The sequence below is a fragment of the Hipposideros armiger genome, unplaced genomic scaffold (genome assembly GCF_001890085.2).
Source record: "Hipposideros armiger isolate ML-2016 unplaced genomic scaffold, ASM189008v1 scaffold_21, whole genome shotgun sequence".
Classification (NCBI taxonomy): Eukaryota; Metazoa; Chordata; class Mammalia; order Chiroptera; family Hipposideridae; genus Hipposideros; species Hipposideros armiger.
In genome coordinates this window covers 6,942,199-6,963,376 of record NW_017731371.1, presented here as the reverse complement: position 1 = coordinate 6,963,376, position 21,178 = coordinate 6,942,199, and the positions used below count along the sequence as shown (strand labels likewise).

The following is a 21,178-nucleotide window of genomic DNA, read 5'->3' as shown; positions in this document are numbered from 1 at the left end:
TCAGTATCAAGTCCTAAGGGCGACTGGTCTCCAGGGCCCCACAGACTGCTGGCTCTGTGAAAGAACAATGCAGGGCTCAGAGATTTAAAAGTTTTATTTTTATAAATCATAGCTGATGAACACCAAAGCCTTTACAAGTAGAGACCAAGTTCCAACTTGGGCCTGGGGTACCACTTCGGCGAGAAGAGCTACTCCCAGGAAAGGGGGTGGCGCAACAGGCAGAAACCTGAAAGTCCGAAGTCCTGGGTGGAGAGGGGTCCAGGCCCAAGGGCCTCAGCCAGAGCAGCCCCGGCAGCCGCAGTGTGTGCACTCAATGATCCGGCCCTGCAACAAAGGACAGCTGAGGCACTGCACCCCACCACATGCCATCCCCCACCCCCACAGAAATCCTCTCGCCGAAAAGGCTGGCAATGGGACAGTCACTCCCTATAGGACACCTCAGAAACTCCTCCGTGACTGTTCTGGATGGCAAAAATCTGGTTTCCTTATGAAGATGGAAACAGCTGTTGATACTAAAGTTACATCTCTGTGCATTTAATTTACGCAAATTCAACATAAACGTTTTTTCCTCTCCAAAAAAGGGTGGAAAATCTGTGAATGACTTGTTATTTTGTGAAGTGAGTATGACATACCCTGCAGTGAGCTGGGGGTGGATCTGCTATTGCTCAGGGCTCAGTGCCAAGGGCTGCAGGGCCTCATCTGGGCAGGGAACTCTCCAGTGAGGCCATGGGAGAAAAAGGGTGTGCACCTGAATCCCTGCAGCAGCAGAACAGTCTTGTCCCTCAGGCCAGGTGTGGCCCAATGTTTGGCCAGGGGCCTGCCCAGCAGACAGAAGACCCCAGAGCAGTAGTTTATATTTCTTTTCCTTTTTTGGAGTAGGACTCTTGTCTAAGCAAACATGATCTGATAAGTTGGGTGAAACCCAACCAAATAAATCTGAAGTAGGCTGTTTTGACCACAGGGCTGGGGCAGCATCCCTACTAGACACTGCCATGGAATCCTGGTGGTCTCAGATGAAAGGGGCTTCTGCTGCTCTGCCATCTGTCTCTGCCCATCCCCCCGCACCCCCCGAAAACTAACACCCAGAGCCTTCCCTTGGGGAGGCAGCCCTTGCTCAGAATGCCTGTCCTTGACCTTCCAGATGATTCAAGGGAGACAGCTATCTACTGAGCTAAAGCCCTTGGCCGAGAGCTGAAGCTCTATAAACTTATTAGTCTTCAGAGTAAAGGGACCCTGTGATGAGACACCTGTGTAAAAGGCCAACCCAGATGATGGGCAATTTGGCCTGACCTCCCAGCTGGGCTCACAATAGTCAGCCAAAGGACTACACTCAAAAGCCCTGAATGGCTGACATCCAGGTGGTAACTTCCCGGCCTCCTCCTACAGCTCCATTTCAGACAGGCTTGTGCCCTGAGCTCAGCTACTGCATACCCAGCACCATTCCCGAGCTGCCCAGTCTAGTCTGGAAAAGAAAGTTCTGACAGATGAAATGCAGTGTAAATAAAGCATCATAGTGAGGAAAAGGAGGCCTGGAAAAAAGGATGGCTGAAGGGTGAGCACTGCTGACCGGCCACCCTTCCCTGATTTAGTCCTCCCAACCACTTCGGGGGTGGGTGTCGTTACTCCCATTTGGTAAGTGAGGCATGGAGTTCAATAGCTTGCCCAACGGTGGAGTTGAGATTGGCCCCAGACCTAGCAAACATGATTAATGCCGAACTACCTAGCATGGATTCCTGAACAGAGGGACTTACTCCCAGGGGGGATGGTCAGCAGCACATCCAGAGACCAAACTAACTATGTTCCAGCCCGCAAAGAGTAAAATCCCTTGGCGTCAACTAAGACAGAAATCTGAACTGAAAATAACATCAAACTCAATTATCAGACATTGTATAGGGATAGAGACATTACCACTTCCAGCTTGCTTTTGGGGACTCGGCAAATGCAATTTGTCCCAAAATTGGTGTCCCGTGTCTGAATGCACCGCAGGCAGCATAAGTTCTCATACCCCTGTTTTTTCCATTTTGCAATCAGGTTTTTGTCTGCATAGCCTTCTTTAATACAATATTCATATAGTTCTGTCAAAAAGATGGGGGAAGGGCATCAGACCAAGGTGTAAGAAAGCTGGCTCCACCCCTGGCCCATCACTACATCATTAAAAAGAAGATGTAGCCAACAGTGTCCCCTCCCCCTTTTTTACTGGTTAAGAAAAATCATGAAACTTGCTGTTAGAGCCATTACTTAAATAAATCAAAACCACTCAGGCTGGAAAGGCCAAGAGCGAATTTAGCCTGTTTACCTCTGCTGATGGCTTTCCGCTTGTAGAAGAGGTCAAAGATATAGCGAGTTTTCTGGTGATGGATTCTGAAAATGGGCCAGAGAGACTCCACTTTCCTCTTCCCCTCATGTGGCTCCGTCTCAGCTGGGGAGAAGGAGGCATTTGTGTTTTGTTTTGGTAGGGTTAATTTGCACATCCTATAATGTTTTATTTTTTAATAACTAGGAATAAAGAATAAATCCTACTTTATACCCACTGGAGTGGCTATAATCAAAATGACAGACTATGACAGGTATTGAGGATGTGGACCAATCGGAATTCTCATACGCTGCGATGGGACTGTAAAATGGAGCAGATGCTGTGAAAACAGTCTGGCGGCTCCTCTGGAAGTTAAACTAGAGTTACCATAGACTTAACAATTCCACTCCTGGATATATACCCAAGAGAACTGGACATATACACGTACACAAAAGCCTATATATGTGTTCACAGCATCATTATTCACAACAGCCAAAAAGAAAAACCCCAGTGTCCATCAACTGATGAACAGCTAAAATGTAACCTAGCCACACAATGGAATATTATTCAGCCATAAAAAAGAAGTACTGACACACACCACAGCCTGGAGGAACCTTGAAAACATTACTCTAAGTGAAAGAAACTAGTGCCCAAAGCCCACCTATTGTATGATTCTATGTCTTTAGAGACAAAGTAGATTACTGGTTGCTTAGAACTTGGAGATATGGGGAAAAGAAGTGGGGAAAATGACCACTAACGGGTATGGGATTTCTTTTGGGGGTGATGAAATGTAAAACTGACTGGGGTGATAGTTGCCCAACTCTGAATATACTGAATACCCCTTAGCTGAATACTTTAAAAGGGGAAACTTTACATAAGATTTATATCTTAATAGAGCTGTTATTTTAAAAAAATAAAATATAAGCCACATGATTTAAACATAATTGTTTTAAATTTAAAATGTCTTTTTAATTAGATAATTAGAAAACAAAGAGTTTAAGCAATTCAGGGCCAGCCGAGTGGCTCAATTGGTTAAGAGCTCACTCAAGAGTGTGAGCTCTGAGCAACAGCAGTTCGAGTCCCGGCCTGAGCTGAGTTGCCACTGAGCTGCCAACAGGTGGCAGGATGGCTCAGCTTAAAAAAAAAAAATCATTCAAAGATAACCTCTGTTAACACCCTGGTCTTTATCCTTCCAGACCTATTTCTACAGCATAATAATTTCTCAAGGTAATTCTGGGCCTACAGATGGGCATCATAATCATCTTTAAGATAACTCTAATTTCATTTCCTAAAGTCCTTTAGGGATAAGAGGGAAAAAAAAGGGACAAGTCTGAAAGTTCATAGCACACGGTCCTACAGGAAATAACTGCTCCACCAATATATAGTGGGTTAGGTAGCAGCTCATACCTGCCACAAGGCAGTTCTTTCTCTCAGCAGTCACAAGTTGATCTTTGTTACCACCCTCCTCTTGGTTTTTAGGACAGAGGAGAAAAGTGAGGAATGGTAAAAAACCTGTATCTCCCTTTCTCCAATTTTGAGGCCATTTTATTACTTAGGATTTATAATTCAGCCCAACAAACAGGATTCTGTGATACAAGCAAAAGGCAGGTGTTGCGGATGCAGCAAATGCACACTGTGAGCCTGCTGGGGGTGAGGCCCTGCTCTGGGTGCCCAAGATACAGCCGTGGGGAAGACAGACAAGCCCCGCAGTGGAGTTCCAGGAGAGGGAAGCAGATTACCACCTGGTGGTTAAGTGGTAATGGCCACAGGGAAAAGGAAAACATGGAAGGGGGTGGTGGCAAGTGGGGAAAGGGGAGGACTGCCATTTTACACGGGTGATCAAAGGCACAAAGGAGACACCTGATCAGAGACCGTAAGAAACAAGGCACATTGGGCTGGGAGGTGGGTGAAATGGGTGAAGGTGGTCAGAAGGTACATGCTTCCAGTTATAAGTTCTGGGGATGTAATGTACAGCATAGTGAATATAGTTAACAATACCATATTGTATATTTGAAAGTTGCTGAGAGTAGACTCCAAAAGTTCTCATCACAAGAAAAAAAAAATGTAACTATGAGGTGATGGATGTTTACTAAACTTATTGTAATCATTTTGTAATATACACATAAATCATGTTGCACACCTAAAACTAATAACAATGTTCTGTCAATTATATCTCAATTTTAAAAAGGAAAATGAGGGGCAAACCTTCTCAAGAGACAGAACACACAGCAATGCAAAGACCCTGAGGTGGGACTGTTACCTGCAGATCAAAGAACAGAGTTAGGGGAGGTGAGTGAGGGGGAGAGGTAGGGGATAGACCTCGAGGGACCTGAGGCGAGTGTCTGTCTGACCTGGAAGGCCACAAGACTTTGGTTTTGCTCTGATGGGGAGGTGAACCACTGAAGGGTCAGTGGTATTGTCTGACATGACTTGAAACCCTCACTCTGGAGAAGACTATACGGAGAGGAGATGCAAGAGGCTCCTGTGGTAATCCAAATGAGAGGTGAGGGTAGCTGGACCAGGTGGTGGGGATAGATGGGATAAAGGGAGTCAGATTTTAGATTCATGAATTTTCTAAGATTTCACTATGGATAATTTCAAATACAAAAGAAAACAGTTTATTGAACTCCCAAGTACTTGTCACCCAGCTTCAACAATAATTGTCAGCTAGTTTTATTTTATCCAGTTCTCCCCACTTTGGGGAGTAAAGGAATTGGGAGTATTTTAAAATGAATCTCAAACATCAAATTTATAAATATATATGTATCTCTAATATACTAATAAGGACTTTAAAAAATATCTAACGTACATATAATGTCAATATCCCACCCAACAAAATCAACCATTATTCCTTATTAGCATCCCATTTTCAGTCCGTGTTCAATTTTCACTGATTGCCGCAAAAATACCTGTTGACAACTGGTATGTCTGAATTAAGATCCAAACAACATCCAGAGGTTGTATTTGATTGACTTGTCTCAAGTCTTATTTATCTGTGACAATTTTCCCTTGAATACTTGCATAGGAAGAATAAAAGAAAGAGGGGAGTCAAGGACAGCTCCATAGTTTGTGGCCTGAGAAGGGAAGCAGCTTTGGGGTGTGGGAATGAGGATTCAGTTCTGGAAATGTTAAGTTTGAGTTGTTTTTAGATATCCAAATGGGGCCAGCCAATAGGCAGTTGGTAGTCTAGTGTGGAGTCAAGGCTGGAGAAGACATTTGGACATCTGGGTAAAGAATTTCAAAAGTCACGTGACTGGATGAGACCACTGAGGGAAGGGTGGGGGTGGGGTGTGTGTGTGTGAATGGAGCTCCTTACGCTGCCATCCGGGAAGTGGAACCTCCCTCCTATGTTTTTGAGTCTTTTTTCAATCTTTTAATCACAGCATTACCTGCATTTTTAAAATCCCTTTGTGGATACTTTTCCACAAGATAACGTGAACATTCTTGGGTATCGTTTTTTTTATCCCCTCCCAGCTTGGTGGTTTCCTCTTTATGGATGTGCTTCCTACCTCCCCCTACAATTTCAGTCCCTTCCATCTACTCCCCAGCTCCAAAAAAAGGTAGTGAAAGGAAGGGATTGTTGTGCTTCTGAGCCCCTTGGGCAGTCTTGGATATCACTTTGTACAGGTCCACACACAAAGAGGAAGGCAGCTTTTAGTAGGTGATACATCCTGTCACTCGGAAGATTATGAAAAGAGGCCAGAGGCAGGGAATACCATGGCATAGACTAGACTTAGGATTCTGCCTCTTTGCTAATGCCCAAAACTGCCCATTAACTTCAAAACCTGGGTAACAGTTCTTTTAAAGCACTAGTCTTTAAAAGTCTAATTAAATGTTTATTATGCAAGTGTTGACCATGCTTGATTTTCAATTAGTTTAACAAAGTCCTTATAAAAACAAAGTTATTTACTAGTCCTGGTCACAGTCCACTGAGATAGTGGTTTTGTCAGTCCTCATAAAACCCTCTGTCCCTCAGTCCCTATAATCAGGCTTTGGTTTTGGAGACTTACAGGGTGACAGCGGCTATACAAGAACTTAGGTGATAAGCTCAGAGACATATGAATATAGCTGAGCTAGGAAATACTGGGGACAAACTAAAAAAGAAAAACAGAAATTTTCCTTCCTAAGATAACAATGCCAACGGCTTCAATAAGTGTGAGTTGTCCTGTAAATGGCCCTCAGATCAGGAAGGAGTCAAGGCCTGCTAATGCCACTGGCTTTGGGCCTTTCTGTGCCAAAGACCACACAAGTGTCCCCCATGGCCTAGGAGCACAGCCATAGATTCCATAGGCAAAACTTGTGCTGGAGGCTATAAACTGGAAGCCGACAGCCCCAGCCAGCCTGAAGGCAGGCTTTGTCTGGTTCTTCCCACAAAAACGTTTTTTTTTAAGTTTGAATTTTAAATTAGAAGAGTTCACATAAAACAGCTAGATTTCTGGCTTCTCTTGGGGGGAAAAAAATGTAGCAAATTTGGCTATGCTGAGCCTGCATGCCAATGGTAAAATGGGCTTGGGATAAGTAGCAGCTTCTGCCCCTCTCCAGTCTTCCACGTCCCCAGAGCGCCCCACTGCTCCCAACGCTGAAGCCAAGTCTGGCCCCAGCTGCCATCCACTGTTTGCTTTGTAGTGGCAGTAAAAGCAAAATGGGAAAGCAAAGAAATGCTGAAGAGCTATATGGTTAAATAAAAATGGGAGAAAAAATATACTTGTTTTGGAGGTAAAGAATATCATATACATCAAAATACCCAAAAGACATCCCTTAAAAGAGTAGATTTATTTTCAAGAATTTACAAAATCTGATTACAGCATTCTCCAGGTTTCTTTATTTTGAATAAAGATCTATTTGGGGACGAACTCTCTCAGCCCAAAATGAACTTGATTACTGTAAGTTCTGGGTATTTAACAGAGGTTTTGAAAAAAGGAGGCAAAGTAATTTAACACTGATTTAGTTAGTACTTATTGCTGGAGGTATAACTTCATAACAAGGGTTAGTTACCTAAAAGCTTAAAAAAAATGATCACTTTAAAAAGGAAGCTTGTGGATTCAGATAAAATTTCCAAAAACCACACTACACTGAATTCACGAAGTACAGGATCACACAACATTTAGAGGGAAATGGAGATGGTGCATTCTGGAAAACTAGTAGATGATGCAAAAACAAAGATGATGAAAACAGTGTCAGAGACTCACAAGAAAAATCTGAATAAAAATGTTTCAGAAAAAAGTAAAAAAAACCCCCAGGATTTCCCAAGTAAATATATTCTGTATGATTTTAAATATACATCCAACCAAAATAGTAAACAATTATAGGTAAACTATTTGATCTATATTCCCTAAAGCTTTTATATTCAAATTGGCCCAAAAATATTTTTCAGGACTTTTTCCATTAGTGTTATCTTACTTTCTGACACTTATTGTATTCCCTCTCACGAGTTAATAAGTAAACAAAACATGCCAGTGTCAGGAGGTCACAGTGCTGCCCTCTTTGCATTTATACTTCCATTTCTGTTTGGCCCCTGGAGGCATATAAGCCGCTGACCCTTGGATGCAGCCCACCAAAACAGGAACTCCTCCACTCACCTTCTCTCATCTTTTGATCTAATTCATCCAGTGTCGGCTCAATCAACTCCCAGCCATCTGGGGGAGCTTTCCGGCTTCTTTTGACTTTAGGCATTTTTTCCCCCCCACAAGATAATTTGCGAAGATCTGGAGGGGAAAATTAAATGAATTGGTTTCTGAACCACAGATACCCAAAGGGCTTCTTCACCAGCCACCATTTTGGTGCACATTCACTTCCCTAACTCTTATCTCAGCTGTAAAAAGGGGATAATAGATAATTGTAAAGACTTAATTATAATTGTATATAACATGCATGGCATTTAATGTGTGCTTATTAGATTTTTGTTATTATCATTAACAGACATCAACTATGAGCCTGCCCTGTAATGGATATTGGGAACATAGAACAATGAATAAGACACAACCTCTGTCACCGAGGTGACATTCTAGCAAGGAGGTAGAAAGTAAAGAGGCAATTACAATGTAGTGTGAGGAGAACTACGATTAGGGGAGCTGAGAGAATGAGTGTTTAAAAGGGAAAAGGACAGTATAAAACCAAAGTACCTTAGGGTTTGCTTCCCAAGAGTGTAACAGAAAAATCTCTGGTCTCTTCAGTTACAGGCTTAGGTTCTTGTCCAGCTCTACCAGTTACTCTGTGACTTTTGGAGGGGAGGGTCACATTCCCTCTCTCTTCCTCAGTCTCATCTGTAAGACAAGGGCGGTGGAATAGGAGTAGCCAGATCGCCAAGGTCTCTTTTAAACCCAACAAACATACTACATAGAGAGAAAGCATATAAAGCCCATATAATAGTCCAGCTCAAATGTAAATAGCAAAGCATTTTTTTTTCAAACCTCATAGCATTGTCTAGTTGGCAAAAAGAACTCAGGTTATCTCTTACCTTTAAACATAGCAGACTCCTCTGTCCCAAATTCATTCAGTCCCTCCCTTCTGTAGGGCGTCTGATGGTTTACAAAGTGCTCCCCCCTCCCCCGCAACAAAACCTTTCATGAATTCTCCTTAACAACCTTACAGATGAGGAATCAAACTTCAAAAGCTCAAGTCAGGGTCTCACAGCTGGGAACTGGCAGAGTCTGACTCTGATTGGGGGGGGTGGGTGTCCTGACTCCCAAATCAGTTGTCTTTGTACTTGTCTCCCCTACGCTCAAGCTAGAGATAGATGGAATCTGGTCCCTGCCCCAGCGCGCACTGGCTGGGAGGACAAAGACACGGGAATGACCACTCTGCTATCAACCAGGTTAAGCTAAGGGCCCTGGCCCGGCCTGGGAGTCAGAGGAAGCCTCCCAGGGGAGATAACTGGTAGGAGGTAAACTAGATGATGAAAGTGTCGGGCGGTGGAAGAGGGGTTGTAGCACTCTGGAGAGGCGGCGAGTGAAAAGGCGACGGAGGAAAGACGTTACAGCCAGAATGGCAGGACAGCCTCATATAGAGGACGGCATCTAAACTGGGCTTACAAGAACAAGCAGTTTTTAGACAAAAAACGCTCTCGGCAGAGAAAACAGCATGGGGGCGGGGCTAGGAACAAGGGAACTCCCTGATCTCCCATTCCCTCAGCAGAGCGAGCGAGGCACCGCCTCCTCTCGGGAACTCACTCTGACCTCCCGGTCCAGAGACCCGAACCCCTCCCAGTGCAGCCGTTCACATCACTCTCTAGGCTAGTGCAGATCTTCGATCCCTGGCCCCAGCCATTACCAAGGTACTAGAGAACAGAAAAGAACACCTACCGGAACCTCTGTCGTTGTCGGCCCCCGTTTCTTTACGCTTCCGCTTCCCAGGTGATTGCTTTAGGATGAGGTCCTTGCGGAGCCCCGCCCCACCTCGCGCAGAGAGTGCGTAATCTTAGGTGTCCGACGCTCTGCCTGTATAGAATTCCAGAGTCGCTGTTGCTTTTTGTCCTCACTTCCCGGGAGGGGTGGCCGGCAAACTCACACGTCTCCCGGGGGTGGGACAGACTGGCGGTGCTGTTGCCTGGCAGCGCACGTGCGAGCCTGGACTCAGGCAGCGCGCGGGACAGTAAGGCTTCGTGCGCCGGCTTCCTGAGGTCCCCGGTTCTCGCGGCAACAGCGGCGGCGGCGCAGCGCTGAGGGGACTGGCCTGGGCGGAAGAAGTCGAGCCCGAGGTATTTCCGGTTCCGGCGCCAATTCGAGGCGCCGCCGCCGCAGCCGCCGGAGCCGCGATGCCTAAAGGAGGTGAGGGCCGGGCGCGTGGCCCGCGGGCCTCAAGGGGCAGCTCGAGTCCGGCTCCCGCTGTCCACCCAACTCGCGGGAGCCTCGGAGAGCGGCGCAAAGTGGGGACGTCCGCGCTTGCTGAGGTCCAGGCCTGGGCCTCGACGCCCAATTGTCCAGATGGGGAAAATGAGGACCATAGTGGCCTCGAGCCACTCCCTCAGGAAATCGAACGCAGAATCCAGTTTTAGGGAGCGCTTCTCCTGGCCTGGGGAGTCTGAAGCTTCCTCCCATCTAGGTTCGCCGGTGACTGAGTCACTGCGTCCAGTCCCTTGTGCGGGGCCTGCCTGGCTCGCATGTAAAATGTGGGCCTTCTTGGGCTCTGGTGGAACCAGGCCTGCCTAATGAGACATAATGCTCTTGAGCCTGGCCGACCTAGCTTTGACTGCCCTATTCAGCAGCGGCTCGATGTGGCCCTTTGAGTCCGTCGCTTAACCTCCCTGTGTCTCGGTTTTCTCATGTGCAAATGGGCGTTATGATTGTACCTACCTCATAGTACTGACGAGAGGCTTAAGCTAGGTAATCCACGTGGAGTGCACAATACAGTGCCGGGCAGTCATTAAGTGCCCAGTAAAGATGAACTTGTTATTTGTAAGACTTTGTCAGTTCCTTGGCCAAGAAGGTAAAGAAGTCATAGCTTTCCATCATCTTGCCCGTCCCCGACCATCCTCTTTCGCTAAGCTTCAGTAGTTCTCAATTTGAAGCCCAACAGTGGCTTTGAAGAAGTTAGTTAACTTCTTCCAGCCTGTTTTCCTCATTGGAACACCAGGCTGATAACCCTTAGCTTGGAGAGTTGTAGCGGGTCATAAAATGATAGAGCACTTGAAGTGCCTGGCTACCTCCTGGCACGAACAGATGTTCTGTTAATATTGGTAGCTCATGTATCGTGGTTGAGATGCATCAGCCCACAGGAAAATCTACTTGGAGCTTTTTCAAACCTAAATGACTTCCAGAGGTATTGGGCTTTACAGAGCTGAATTTATTTATACCTAGCTATTTACTAATTTATTCTGTGGTAAGAAGGGCCATGTTACCGCTGTTCCTAAGTCTCCTGTTTTGCAAAAGGAGGTTGCTAAATGAGCCCTTCTGATTCCAGAATTCTGGCTCTAGGAGTCCTACTTCATAGATACTTTGAGCAAAGGTTGGATGTTACAATTAGAAAGTCCTAACTATCAATTCTTGGTGAAATAATTCGGCCTTTTGGCTTGTGAAAAGCTTTACGTGTAGACAAGTTTTACATTTCTTGCTTGCATTCATTTGCTTCAAAAACAAAACATGGATACGTTAAAGTATGAAATTCCCCATGAACAAAGGACCAACTCTTGTTTGAATTTTGTAACTGTGAAGTGTTTTTGAAGGCATGAAGAGCTGATAAAAGTTACTGTAAACCAAGTTAAGGTCAGTATCTCATAGCCAAGTGTGTAGGATGGGAGCCTGTAGTAGCCAATTTTGAGTTGTTACTATTGCCTGGACTATTAAGAGTGCAAGAAAGGGTGTTGGTTTTTATAATGGCAAGCTTGATCTCTTGTAATAGGATTTTCATGAGCATAGACTGAGACACTCCTGGGAACTGAGGTAGTCATTAAAAATGGGTGGTGTGCTTTGTAGCAGCCCAATTATGGCTCTGCAGCTGCTGTCTAGGAAATCAGGGGAGGCCAGTATCTCTTACTGTCCCCGGAGTCCAGACCAGCTCTGGCTGTCTAATATAGAGTCTCCGCTCTCAGTGAGAGACTCACTTGAAATCAAGTGGATCACAGCTTTCAGGAAAGGTTGGGGATGGGTCAAGGCCACAGCCATCCCAGTGTCCTCTGGGACCAGCAGAGGGGGTGCCACCCTGCTATAAAACTGACTGATGGCTTCAGCAGGGATCAGTCTAGTGTCCTAGCTCAAGAGAGTCAGACTATAAAACTGATGCACTTAGCTGAACTTTAAATTGCTAGTCATATTTTTAACTCTTAGATGGTACTTAGTTTATTTTCAACTTTCACTTTGCTTGCCAGCTATGTTTCTTACTCTAAGCTAAGCACAAGGAAGTTTTCTCCTATAGGTTTTAAGTTTTCTCTTTCTATCATACCATTTAGGTGAACATGAAGTATTTTACATTCCCTTACATCTGTAGTAAATCACTGACGTGGCCAGTGGCTTTCCCCCTACACCAAATACTGTATTAGAGAGAAAGGAATCATAACAAACATTTTTGTAGTCCTTATCTCTGTGCCACGCACTGTCAACAGCTTTATATATGTTAACAAATCCATCTTTGTGACAACCCTATGAGGTAGGGACATAGATGAAGAAGTTGAGACTCTGAGAGGTTAAGTACCTGCTCAAAGTAACAAAGTTAGTAAGTGGTAGAGCTAAGATCTGAACCCCAGGGTCGGACTCTAGCATTTATGCTGTTCACTCTGCTTTGATCTTAAGTCTCCTTGTCTATAAAATGGGACCAGCTATAACTCTTACACCATAGGTTTGTTCTGAGGATCAAAAGAGCCCATGGCTGTGACAGAACATTGCAAGTAAAAAGAACTGTAGTAACAGCAGAGGTGTGTTACATGTTCTCATGATTGCATCTGAGTCTGCTATGTTTGGATTCTAAAGGACCAGGAGATTTAGCCTGTCACTACATGCGGTATGCCCTCCCCCCCATATTCTCCCCTCAGGTCTTGTTTATGGGAACCTGCATCCAGCACATAGTTGAGTGCTGCATCATGTGGTGCCTCTTTTGTTCTTCGAACACATAATGGGGGAGTATGGGTTTGGGTGGCGCTTGGTGAGGGGTAGGTTTGGTCTCTGCAGCCCCCAATGAGAACGCCTCAAGCAGGACAGCCTTCGGGCTGGGCAGTCAAGGAACTGCTTCCCTTTCACCTTCCTAAACTGCAAATCCTCATGCAGGGAGAAAGGGAGGCCACAAAGGCCGGGCCCGGCAGTACACAAGCCCCGAGGAGATCGACGCACAGCTCCAGGCTGAAAAGCAGAAGGCCAGGGTGAGTACATGCCTGTCCAGGCCACGCCAGTGTTCCAGGGCGGTGCCCTGTCTTTTTGGTACCCAGAAAGGCCAGGCAAGGACCACCCATTCTCAGGGAAAGGCCTACATCTGAGGTTTAGGGGGGGCAGCAAGGAGCAGGAAGGAGTCTCAGAACAACTGATGGCAGTCAAGAGGGGAGCCATCCTCTGATTGGATCAGTTAGAGCTTTGTTCACTCAGCAACAGTTGCCTTAGTGGGTATCTGTCCTTGGTCCTGTGTTCTTGTCTTCCAGGGGTTCTCCCTTTGCCAGGCTCTTGCCATCCCCAGGTTGAGCTCCCCGCACTACCGCATGTCTGCTCCAGTCATGAAGGACTGCTTGCCAAACCCAGCATAATGTGATGCCCTGCCTTCCCACACCCCCAGCAGGCACAGGTCATTCATTCCCACAGACCTTGCTCAGCGTCACCTCTTCTGTGAATCTCTGGTGCTACTTACCCTTCCCCCTCCAGTCCAAGCTTAGTAGTTCCCTCTACTCTCTTTCTTCAGTGCTTTTTCCAGCCCACTGTCAGGAAACAAAATATGTTTCTGTCATTGATGGTGTCCATGGCCCTTACCACACCATTAGATCCTCACCTGCATAAGGGCCGGGGGGAGCACAGCCAGGCCAGATGAGTGTCACAGTTGTATAGTACCTTGGAGCCCCAAGAAGGAAGAGGCCACATCTAAGTGGGTAGAGGGGAGGAGGTCCTGCCTGGTGGAGGGGCTGGCAGTTGAGCAGGACTTTGGAGAATGTGTAGGCAAGTGCTAAGTGGGGACGGATGTACAGTTTTTGTAAGGGATCTCTTTGGTGGGGAGGCAAAAAAGGTGGAGGGAAGGTGCGTGCCAGGGTGTTGTCTTAGGGCATCTGCATGGGCCGGTTAGAGTGGCTGGCTTGCCAGTGACTATGGGAGTGGAAAGCAGGGGAGGACTTGCCCAGAAATATGAGTATGATTTGGCAGCTGTGGGAGCAGGAGGGGAGTGAGCAGGACTACTTTCCGACCCCATGGCTGAGTCCTGAATCTGGGAGATGAGGCACCTGGGCTGAGAAGGGGAACAGGGCATTTATGGCTGTGTGAGGGGCTTGCTGGACTGTGGGAATGGCTTTCAGGCTGCGGAGTCAAGTGGATAGGCTGCCTCTGACACAGGACCCGCACTGGGGGCCAGGGTCTCAGAGTAGGACCCTTGTCATCCTTGGTACCAGCCTTATGGGGACTTAATTTCTCAAGGTCCGCAGTCTGGGGGATGTTGGGGCAGGGGTCACAGTGTTGGGGGTTTGTTTTGCATTTTTGATTCTGCAGGTTGTCCATTTCTGAAACAGGAAGAAGAGGAACAAGAAGAAGGTGGAGATGGGGCTGCAGGTGACCCCAAAAAGGAGAAGAAATCACTAGACTCAGATGAAAGTGAGGATGAAGAAGACGATTACCAGGTACTGGGTTTGGTGGGGGCCTGGGACCTACACTCACTCATTCAACATTTATCAAGTGCGTATTGATTACCAGTCTCATTGGTAAATTCAGACAGAGTCCTTGCCCTTAAGGGTTTACATTCTAATAGGGAGATACAGTTACACATTGCATAAGGACGTTTCTGTTAACGATGGACTACCTATATGACAGTGGTCCCATAAGATTATAATGGAGCTGAAAAATTTCTATCATCTAGTGACATTATAGCCATTATAACGTCGTGGTACAACGCATTACTCATGTAATGTTTGTGGTGATTCTGGTGTAAACAAACCTGTACTGCCAGTCCTATAAAAGTATCGCATGTACAATTACAGTAGTGCGCTATGCCGTCTGGGTTTGTAAGTGCACTCTGATATTCGAACAACAACAGAATCATCTAATGATGCATTTCTTAGAACATATCTCCATTGCTAAGGGGCATGTGATTGTATAGACCGGGGGTCGGCAAACTTTGGAGATAGAAGAGCCGCCAGGGGTCAGCAAACTGGCTCGCGAGCCACATGCGGCTCTGGGTACGTACATGTGGCTCTGAAGTAAAATTGAAAATGAATATAAAACTATCATAGTTTCATTTATAAAATTTTTAAAGGATATTATTCACATAATGGTGATTTCATTTGTTTTGTAGGTCTCACAAAACTTCAAGGGACAGGATTGGCTCTCCCAGGGGTCGGCAAACTTTTGAGATGGAACATACCCAAAGAGCCACATGTGGCTTGAGAGCCGCAATTTGCCGATCCCTGGTATAGACAATAAGGAAGTAAATGAACAGTATAATTTCAAATAGTAAGAAGTATTACAGATAAAATGGACTGTGATTTAGGGTACTTGGAGTAGTGTGTGGTGAGGAGGTGACCAGGCAGCCAGATTAGCAAATGCAAAGGCCCTGGAGTGAGAATGGCCTGAGCATGTTCAGGGAACAGAAAGAGGTTGGTGGATAAGGGGTACAGTGCTTAGGGATGAGAAAGGAGAGATTGTAAAGGGCAGCTCCCGCAGGGCTGTTGAAGGGGTTTGGGTTTCACTGTAGTAGGCAGTTGGTGGAGGTCTTGAAGTTGGAAAGAGAGATGACCAGACTTGCTTTTAAAAGATTGTTTGGGGGGAAGGTCCAAGATGGCAGAATAGGCGAACACTATACCTGCTGCCTCTCAGAATCACATTAAAATTACAACTAAATTATAGAACAGTCAACCTGGAGAACCATCTGAAGACTAGCTGAAAAGCGCTCCTAGAACTAAGGATATAAAGAGGCCACGTAAAGACTGAAAAAAAAAAAAAAAAAGAAATTGAGTAGTACAACTAATAAAAGTTTAAAAAAAGGATTGTTTTGGCTTCTCTGCAAAGAGTGAATTGAATTGTAGGGTGTTGAGGGTGGAAGCAGGGAGATGGTGGCAGGTACTCAGATAAGAAATTGTAGCTAGTATTGGGGTGGTGGCAATGGCAGTGCAGAGGAGTGGGTAGATTGAAGCCATATTTTTGAGGTAGAATTATTGGGGTTTGCTGAGGGCTGGGTAAGGGGGCTGAGGGAAAGAGGAGTAAGGCCGTGCTTAGGACTGTGGAGAGGAGCTGCGTGGGTGAGGGGTGAAGGTCGAGCTCTGTGTTAGACCTGTTATGTTTGTGGTGTCATGTATCCAGATGAGCTGTTGGGAGATGGTGGGAGTGCCTTCAGAGGCTCTGCAGAACCTAAACTTCTCCAACGGCCAGCTTCTTGTTCCATCTTAGCAAAAGCGCAAAGGTGTGGAAGGGCTTATCGACATCGAGAACCCCAACCGGGTGGCACAGACAACCAAAAAGGTCACACAACTGGACCTGGACGGGCCCAAGGAGCTCTCAAGGAGAGAACGGTAACTTTCTGCTTCGAGGCCTGCTGACTTGGGCACCTGGGCCGGGGGCTGACCTGTGGGGGGCTGAGGCACCCACCTCCTCTGAGGCCCTTGCTTCCTGGGCTCTGAGGTCCCCAGTGACTGGGTGGAGGCTGAAGCTATGGTGTTGATTTGTTTCATCTCATTCCCCAAAAGGCTCTGTAGGAGCTTCTCAAAAAAAATAAAACAAAAAGAATTGTTTTATTCACTAGTAGAAACATAGCAGGGAAAATAGAATTAAGACCTGAGTGTTGCACTTGAAGTAATCCCGGGATGCAGAGGGCTACAGTCCCCTCCAGGGACACTTACTGGCCCAGCCTGATCTCACCATGCTGGCCTGCATCCATCTGTAATGTCATGGCCATGGAGATTGGGAGGGGACTTAGGGACTGTGGTATCCAGAAGGCAGCACAGTGCAGGGAGATCCACTGGCTCCCCAGCCCTCCCCAAGTCCCAAGTGAAAATGTTGCGGTGGGTAATAGCTTCCTCATAGGTGTGAGGATCACAGTCGAGTACCAAAGTGCCCTGCTCATGGCCAGTTACCCATAAGTAGAGCCCTGACTTTTGATGGCCACCAGGTGATGTCAAGGGCCTTACAGGAGGTTGTGGAATGCTAGGATTTAAATCCACCTTCCTGTGTTGGCTCCGTGACGGCTAAGGGGGTCTATGAAAACCCCACTGGGAAGGCCCATGAGCTTGGGGTGTGACTGGAGGCTGCAGTGGACTCTTCCCCTCCAGTAGCTTCCTTCTCACAGTGAAAAGGGCATCCTGTTGCTACTCTCCCCCTTTGGGGTTGAGGCGTAAAAGCCATAAAGGCTCACACCCTGCCTGCACTTGGCTTTCCCTGAGGAGGCCCTGCAGAGCCTTCATCCAGCCTTATTCCAAATGCCTCCGTGCCCCCTTCCTTCCTCCCAGGGTAGGATCTGCTGGGCTGGCAGGTATTCCCCTCTCATCTCTGTAGCAAGGGTCTTGTCTAGAATATTCTGGGCAAGACATCTGCTCATCTGACTTTTGGTTGCTGGGTTTCGTACCCCCCTGCCCCCCAGCCCTTCCCCTTCTGCTCTGGCCAGGCTCCATGCTTCCTCATTACGCCTCAGCCCTGCGTGCTGTGAGGCCTCTGGGATGCCAAGTCCCTCCCCCAGTCTCCTGCCACGCAGGGCTTCCCTGCCCGCTCCAAAACCTGGCTCTTCCAAGAACCTGGTGTAAACAGGACCCTCCGGTCTCCCACTACAGTTTAGACTCTCAGGCTTGGGAAGAAGATCTCAAAGGGAAACAGATGGCCCTCATTTCTCTCTCTTGGGTTGGTGGCTGTCACCTTTGTCCCATGGAAGTCCAGCTCTTATTCCCACACCCCCGTTCATGGGGGGCTCCCCCCACATGAGTGTCTTTTACCGAGAATGTGCTATCGTGTGGACCTGAGATTGGGTGTGTCTGGTTCCTATCTGTGGCCACTTGGTCCACTCTTTTCTCCACTCCTTATAGAATGTGGGTCGTCTTGGTCGTCTTCTCTGGAGACAACCAAAACAATTCACTTGGTTTTGGTCCCTCTTTCTCACGACACCAGACCTTAGTCAGCCACATCCTGCCCACCCCACCCCCCGCCCCCGCCAGGCATGGTCCTCTCTGTGCTAAGGCTTCCCAAAGGTCACAGGTGCTGAGCTCACCCCCATCCTGTGTTTCCTGTCTGAGGAAGCTGAGTGGACCACTTGAACTTTCCCCAGCCCCTTGAGCCTGTCGTGCAGAGGTCCAGGCCTGTCCCTCTGCATGCTTGTTGGGTGAGTGTCCATCAGGGAGGGCGCACACAGAGTCAGGGCTCCTCCCTCAGCCAGGGTGCCCTCTTGCGCTTGGGCCCCAGGCCTGAATACTTGGCCTTTATTCTGGCTCCCACATCCAGCTCAGCTGATAATGGTGGGGAAGATGTCCCTTGTGACACCATTTTATCCAAACAGAGAAGAAATCGAGAAGCAGAAAGCAAAAGAGCGTTACATGAAAATGCATTTAGCTGGGAAGACAGAGCAAGCCAAGGCCGACCTTGCCCGCCTGGCTATCATCCGGAAACAGCGGGAGGAGGCTGCCAGGAAGAAAGAAGAAGAGAGGAAAGGTAAGTGCTGAGCCTCTGGAGTGCTGCCTGACTCTGGTTCTGGGCATCAAATCCTACACTTCACTGACCTTGTGAGATGGGGTGAAGTGGGGGTGGGGGGGTGGAGGGGGGTGCTCACGCGCGTCGGGGGGTCACTGGCAGGTGGTGGTGGCCATTCCTGTGCCGCTTCCCCACCTCCCCCCAGGTTTTGTGAGGCTCTGCCAGCAGCACGGAGTCAATATGGGTTTGAGCCTCAGCAGAGTACTGTCCATGGTGTCAGAGGGAGGCCTCAGGGATGTTCCAAGTGCAGACCTTGGAGTCTGGGAGGTCCCACCAGGGTCTCTGGTACCTTGTGTGGCTGGGAGAGCTGCCTGGGGTCACCAGTGTGTCCTAGGGGCTTGGGAAGTTGGGGCAGGTTGCAGACTTAGATGAAGTGTGGCCCAGGTGTGTCTCTTCCCCCATGTCCTTCTCCAGTGGGGCCAAAGGTGGTAGGGGTTCCTCTAGGCCAGGCTGGCTGTGGGGAGTTGGTCTGCCTTATAGGAGGGTTTGGATCATGTCCTTCTGTGTCCTGGTCTCATGCACTATCCCTTGTGGGACAAGAGCCCTTAGGAATCCTGCTATCCTGCCTCCTCACCAAATAGCAAGGAAACTGAGGCTTAGAAATGGGAAACCAGTTGCCTAGGGGCATTCTCACCACACTGGAGAGATACCTGGTTATCCCAACTCCTTGCTGGCAGCTTTTGCTTCAGACCCCAAGCAGGAAAGGACTTCCTGTGTGACTATTTGAACATTGTTACTGATTGTAGACTTCAGAACCCACAGGTAGAGGTTGAAATTAAGGGGTTCTGCCTGGGGTAGGGGGCTGGGGAGTAGCAGGTAAGAAAAGTTCCTATTTGCCCCGTGGATTATGTGTTGGTGGACCTTTATGGAGTGGGTCCCAGACTCTGCAAAAATGTTTGGATACCTGTGTCCAGTGGCTTCAGCAGAAATCCCCCTTGGGAAGGGTGTCAGGTGGGCCCTTCTTCCTGGGTCTTTCTCTTCCATCTGCCTGCTGAGCCAGTTGCACCAAGTTTTTTGAGGCCTTACAGACCTATAGGTCTGTCATTCTGGGGATGGGGTTGTGTATGTGGAGGGCTTGTTTTAACTCTACCTTTTCCTTCCCTTTCCACCCTCAGCAAAAGATGATGCAACTTTGTCAGGAAGACGAATGCAGTCGCTCTCCCTGAATAAGTAGCGTGGCCTGAGGGAGGAGATACCAGGGGACTGGGCCATGTGGCCAGCACTGCTGCCATGGCTCGCCCACCCTGTGCCCTGGCACCGCTGCAGCAGCCCCTCAAGACAAGGAGCCCCCCACAGCCTGGGGCCTCCTCTTCATCTTGGCACAGAAATTGTTGGGGGGATGGTGGGAGGGGGGCTGGGGGTAGGGGGCAGCTGCTATCTTTGAGATAGAAAGATGCAGGACAGCATTTCATATGTAATCATTTGAATGTTTTTGCTGTTTTTAGAGTTCAGAACCCTTGTTGGGGGTGCCTGGGAGGTGGGGTAAGAAGAGCTTCTGTTTGTCCAGTAGATTGCACGGTGAGGGGCGGTTGTGCTGGGGGCAGCTGCTGGAGAGTTTGCAACAACCAGCCCGTCTGTTGCCTGGGTGCTCATGCAGAGAGGCTGTCATCTGGGAGCCTGTGCCCCTGGGTCCCTGAAGGGTCATGGCTCATCCCTGGCCAGTCCCCTCCTACTGAGGCCTCCCCTCTGCCCTTACCTGCCCCATTCCCACCCTTCTGGCCAGGGCCCATTCTTAACCCTTCCCATCGATCATTTCAAGCACCCAGGCAAAACATGCTCCACAATTCCAACTTGTATATTTGGCAGATTAAACTTGACGTTATCGTAATCCTTGTTCTGTGATCCATCTTGGGTCCCTGTGCTTGGGCTGTTTTCACCCAACAGGGCATGGTATCACTCAAAGCAGGCCTACCCCACAAGGTTCAGGCGGCACCGAGCAGGGTTCAGGGATTGGATCCTAGGCATCCAAACTGGAGAGACTGCGGGATACGAGAGCCAGCCCCCTCCACTGGCCAGGGACGCTCCCGCAGCCACAGCAGGCTGGCAGCAGCACCAGGCCTCTCCAGGTTTCCAGGTGCCTCCTGCTGTTAACAGCCTCAGGATTTCAAGGCTGGAAGGCAGCATCCCAAAAACGGATACCCAGCATAACTGCCACGCATTACCTTGTTTAGACCTTACCACCCAGTGTGGGGGGGATGGCAGCTGGGACACTGGGGCTTAGCACATTCACAAGGGCTGCCTGCAGGCTTGGCCACAGCACCTCTCCCGCCCCTGCACCTCCACTGTGAGGGGACTCTGCGTCGTGAACAGCAGCATTTTTTGCACACAGTCCTGAGAGGTCAGTGACTGGGTGCCAAGCAGGAGATTTGGTCTGAGGTGAGACAGATTTAGTGGCAGAGATGGAATCAAGCCCTGGGATCCCAGTGACCTCTACCACATCTGGGTTTGACCATACAGGTCAACAGCCCTGGATGCCCCAGAAAGGGATCCCACAGCTGCCAGCATCTAGCTCACTGTGGCCTGCAGAAAACCCGTCATGACCTAGACTAAAAGGAAACCCACGGTAAGTAGATAACTAAAAAGTATGGGATTAAACAAAAATAACCCCCTG

The 21,178-nt window shown here is 48.0% G+C and overlaps 2 protein-coding genes across 3 annotated transcripts; one reads left to right on the top strand and one right to left on the bottom strand.

Moving 5' to 3' along the window:
* Positions 1–76: 76 nt before the first annotated feature.
* On the bottom strand, positions 77–9,702 carry BUD31 (BUD31 spliceosome associated protein). Of its 2 annotated transcripts, none has more exons than XM_019635343.1 (6): positions 9,595–9,702; positions 8,416–8,556; positions 7,873–7,998; positions 2,297–2,419; positions 1,909–2,075; positions 77–324 (listed from the first exon to the last, which is right to left on the bottom strand). In XM_019635343.1, exons 3-6 carry the CDS (start codon positions 7,964–7,966, stop codon positions 274–276), a joined length of 435 nt encoding a protein of 144 aa, XP_019490888.1. In that variant the 5' UTR covers positions 7,967–7,998; positions 8,416–8,556; positions 9,595–9,702; the 3' UTR covers positions 77–273. The 2 variants fall into 2 exon arrangements, with proteins under 2 accessions (XP_019490888.1, XP_019490889.1); XM_019635344.1 differs by lacking the exon at positions 9,595–9,702 and adding an exon at positions 8,751–9,579.
* A 256-nt stretch (positions 9,703–9,958) lies between these two features.
* Positions 9,959–20,395, top strand: PDAP1 (PDGFA associated protein 1). The gene is made up of 6 exons (XM_019635341.1): positions 9,959–10,059; positions 12,988–13,079; positions 14,418–14,525; positions 16,288–16,409; positions 18,377–18,528; positions 19,683–20,395. The coding sequence occupies exons 1-6, from the start codon at positions 10,047–10,049 to the stop codon at positions 19,739–19,741; spliced, it is 546 nt and encodes a 181-aa protein (XP_019490886.1). The 5' UTR covers positions 9,959–10,046; the 3' UTR covers positions 19,742–20,395.
* Positions 20,396–21,178: the final 783 nt, after the last annotated feature.

Coding starts and splice junctions, on each gene's coding strand:
- BUD31 (XM_019635343.1), bottom strand. CDS start 7,966: ATGCCTAAAGTCAAAAGAAGCCGGAAAGCTCCCCCAGATGGCTGGGAG. Junction 2,420..7,872: donor AGATCAAAAGATGAGAGAAG/GTGAGTGGAGGA, acceptor CCTTCTCCCCAG/CTGAGACGGAGCCACATGAG. Junction 325..1,908: donor CCAAAAGCAAGCTGGAAGTG/GTAATGTCTCTA, acceptor CCTTTGTTGCAG/GGCCGGATCATTGAGTGCAC.
- PDAP1 (XM_019635341.1), top strand. Junction 14,526..16,287: donor ATGAAGAAGACGATTACCAG/GTACTGGGTTTG, acceptor GTTCCATCTTAG/CAAAAGCGCAAAGGTGTGGA. Junction 16,410..18,376: donor GAGCTCTCAAGGAGAGAACG/GTAACTTTCTGC, acceptor TTATCCAAACAG/AGAAGAAATCGAGAAGCAGA.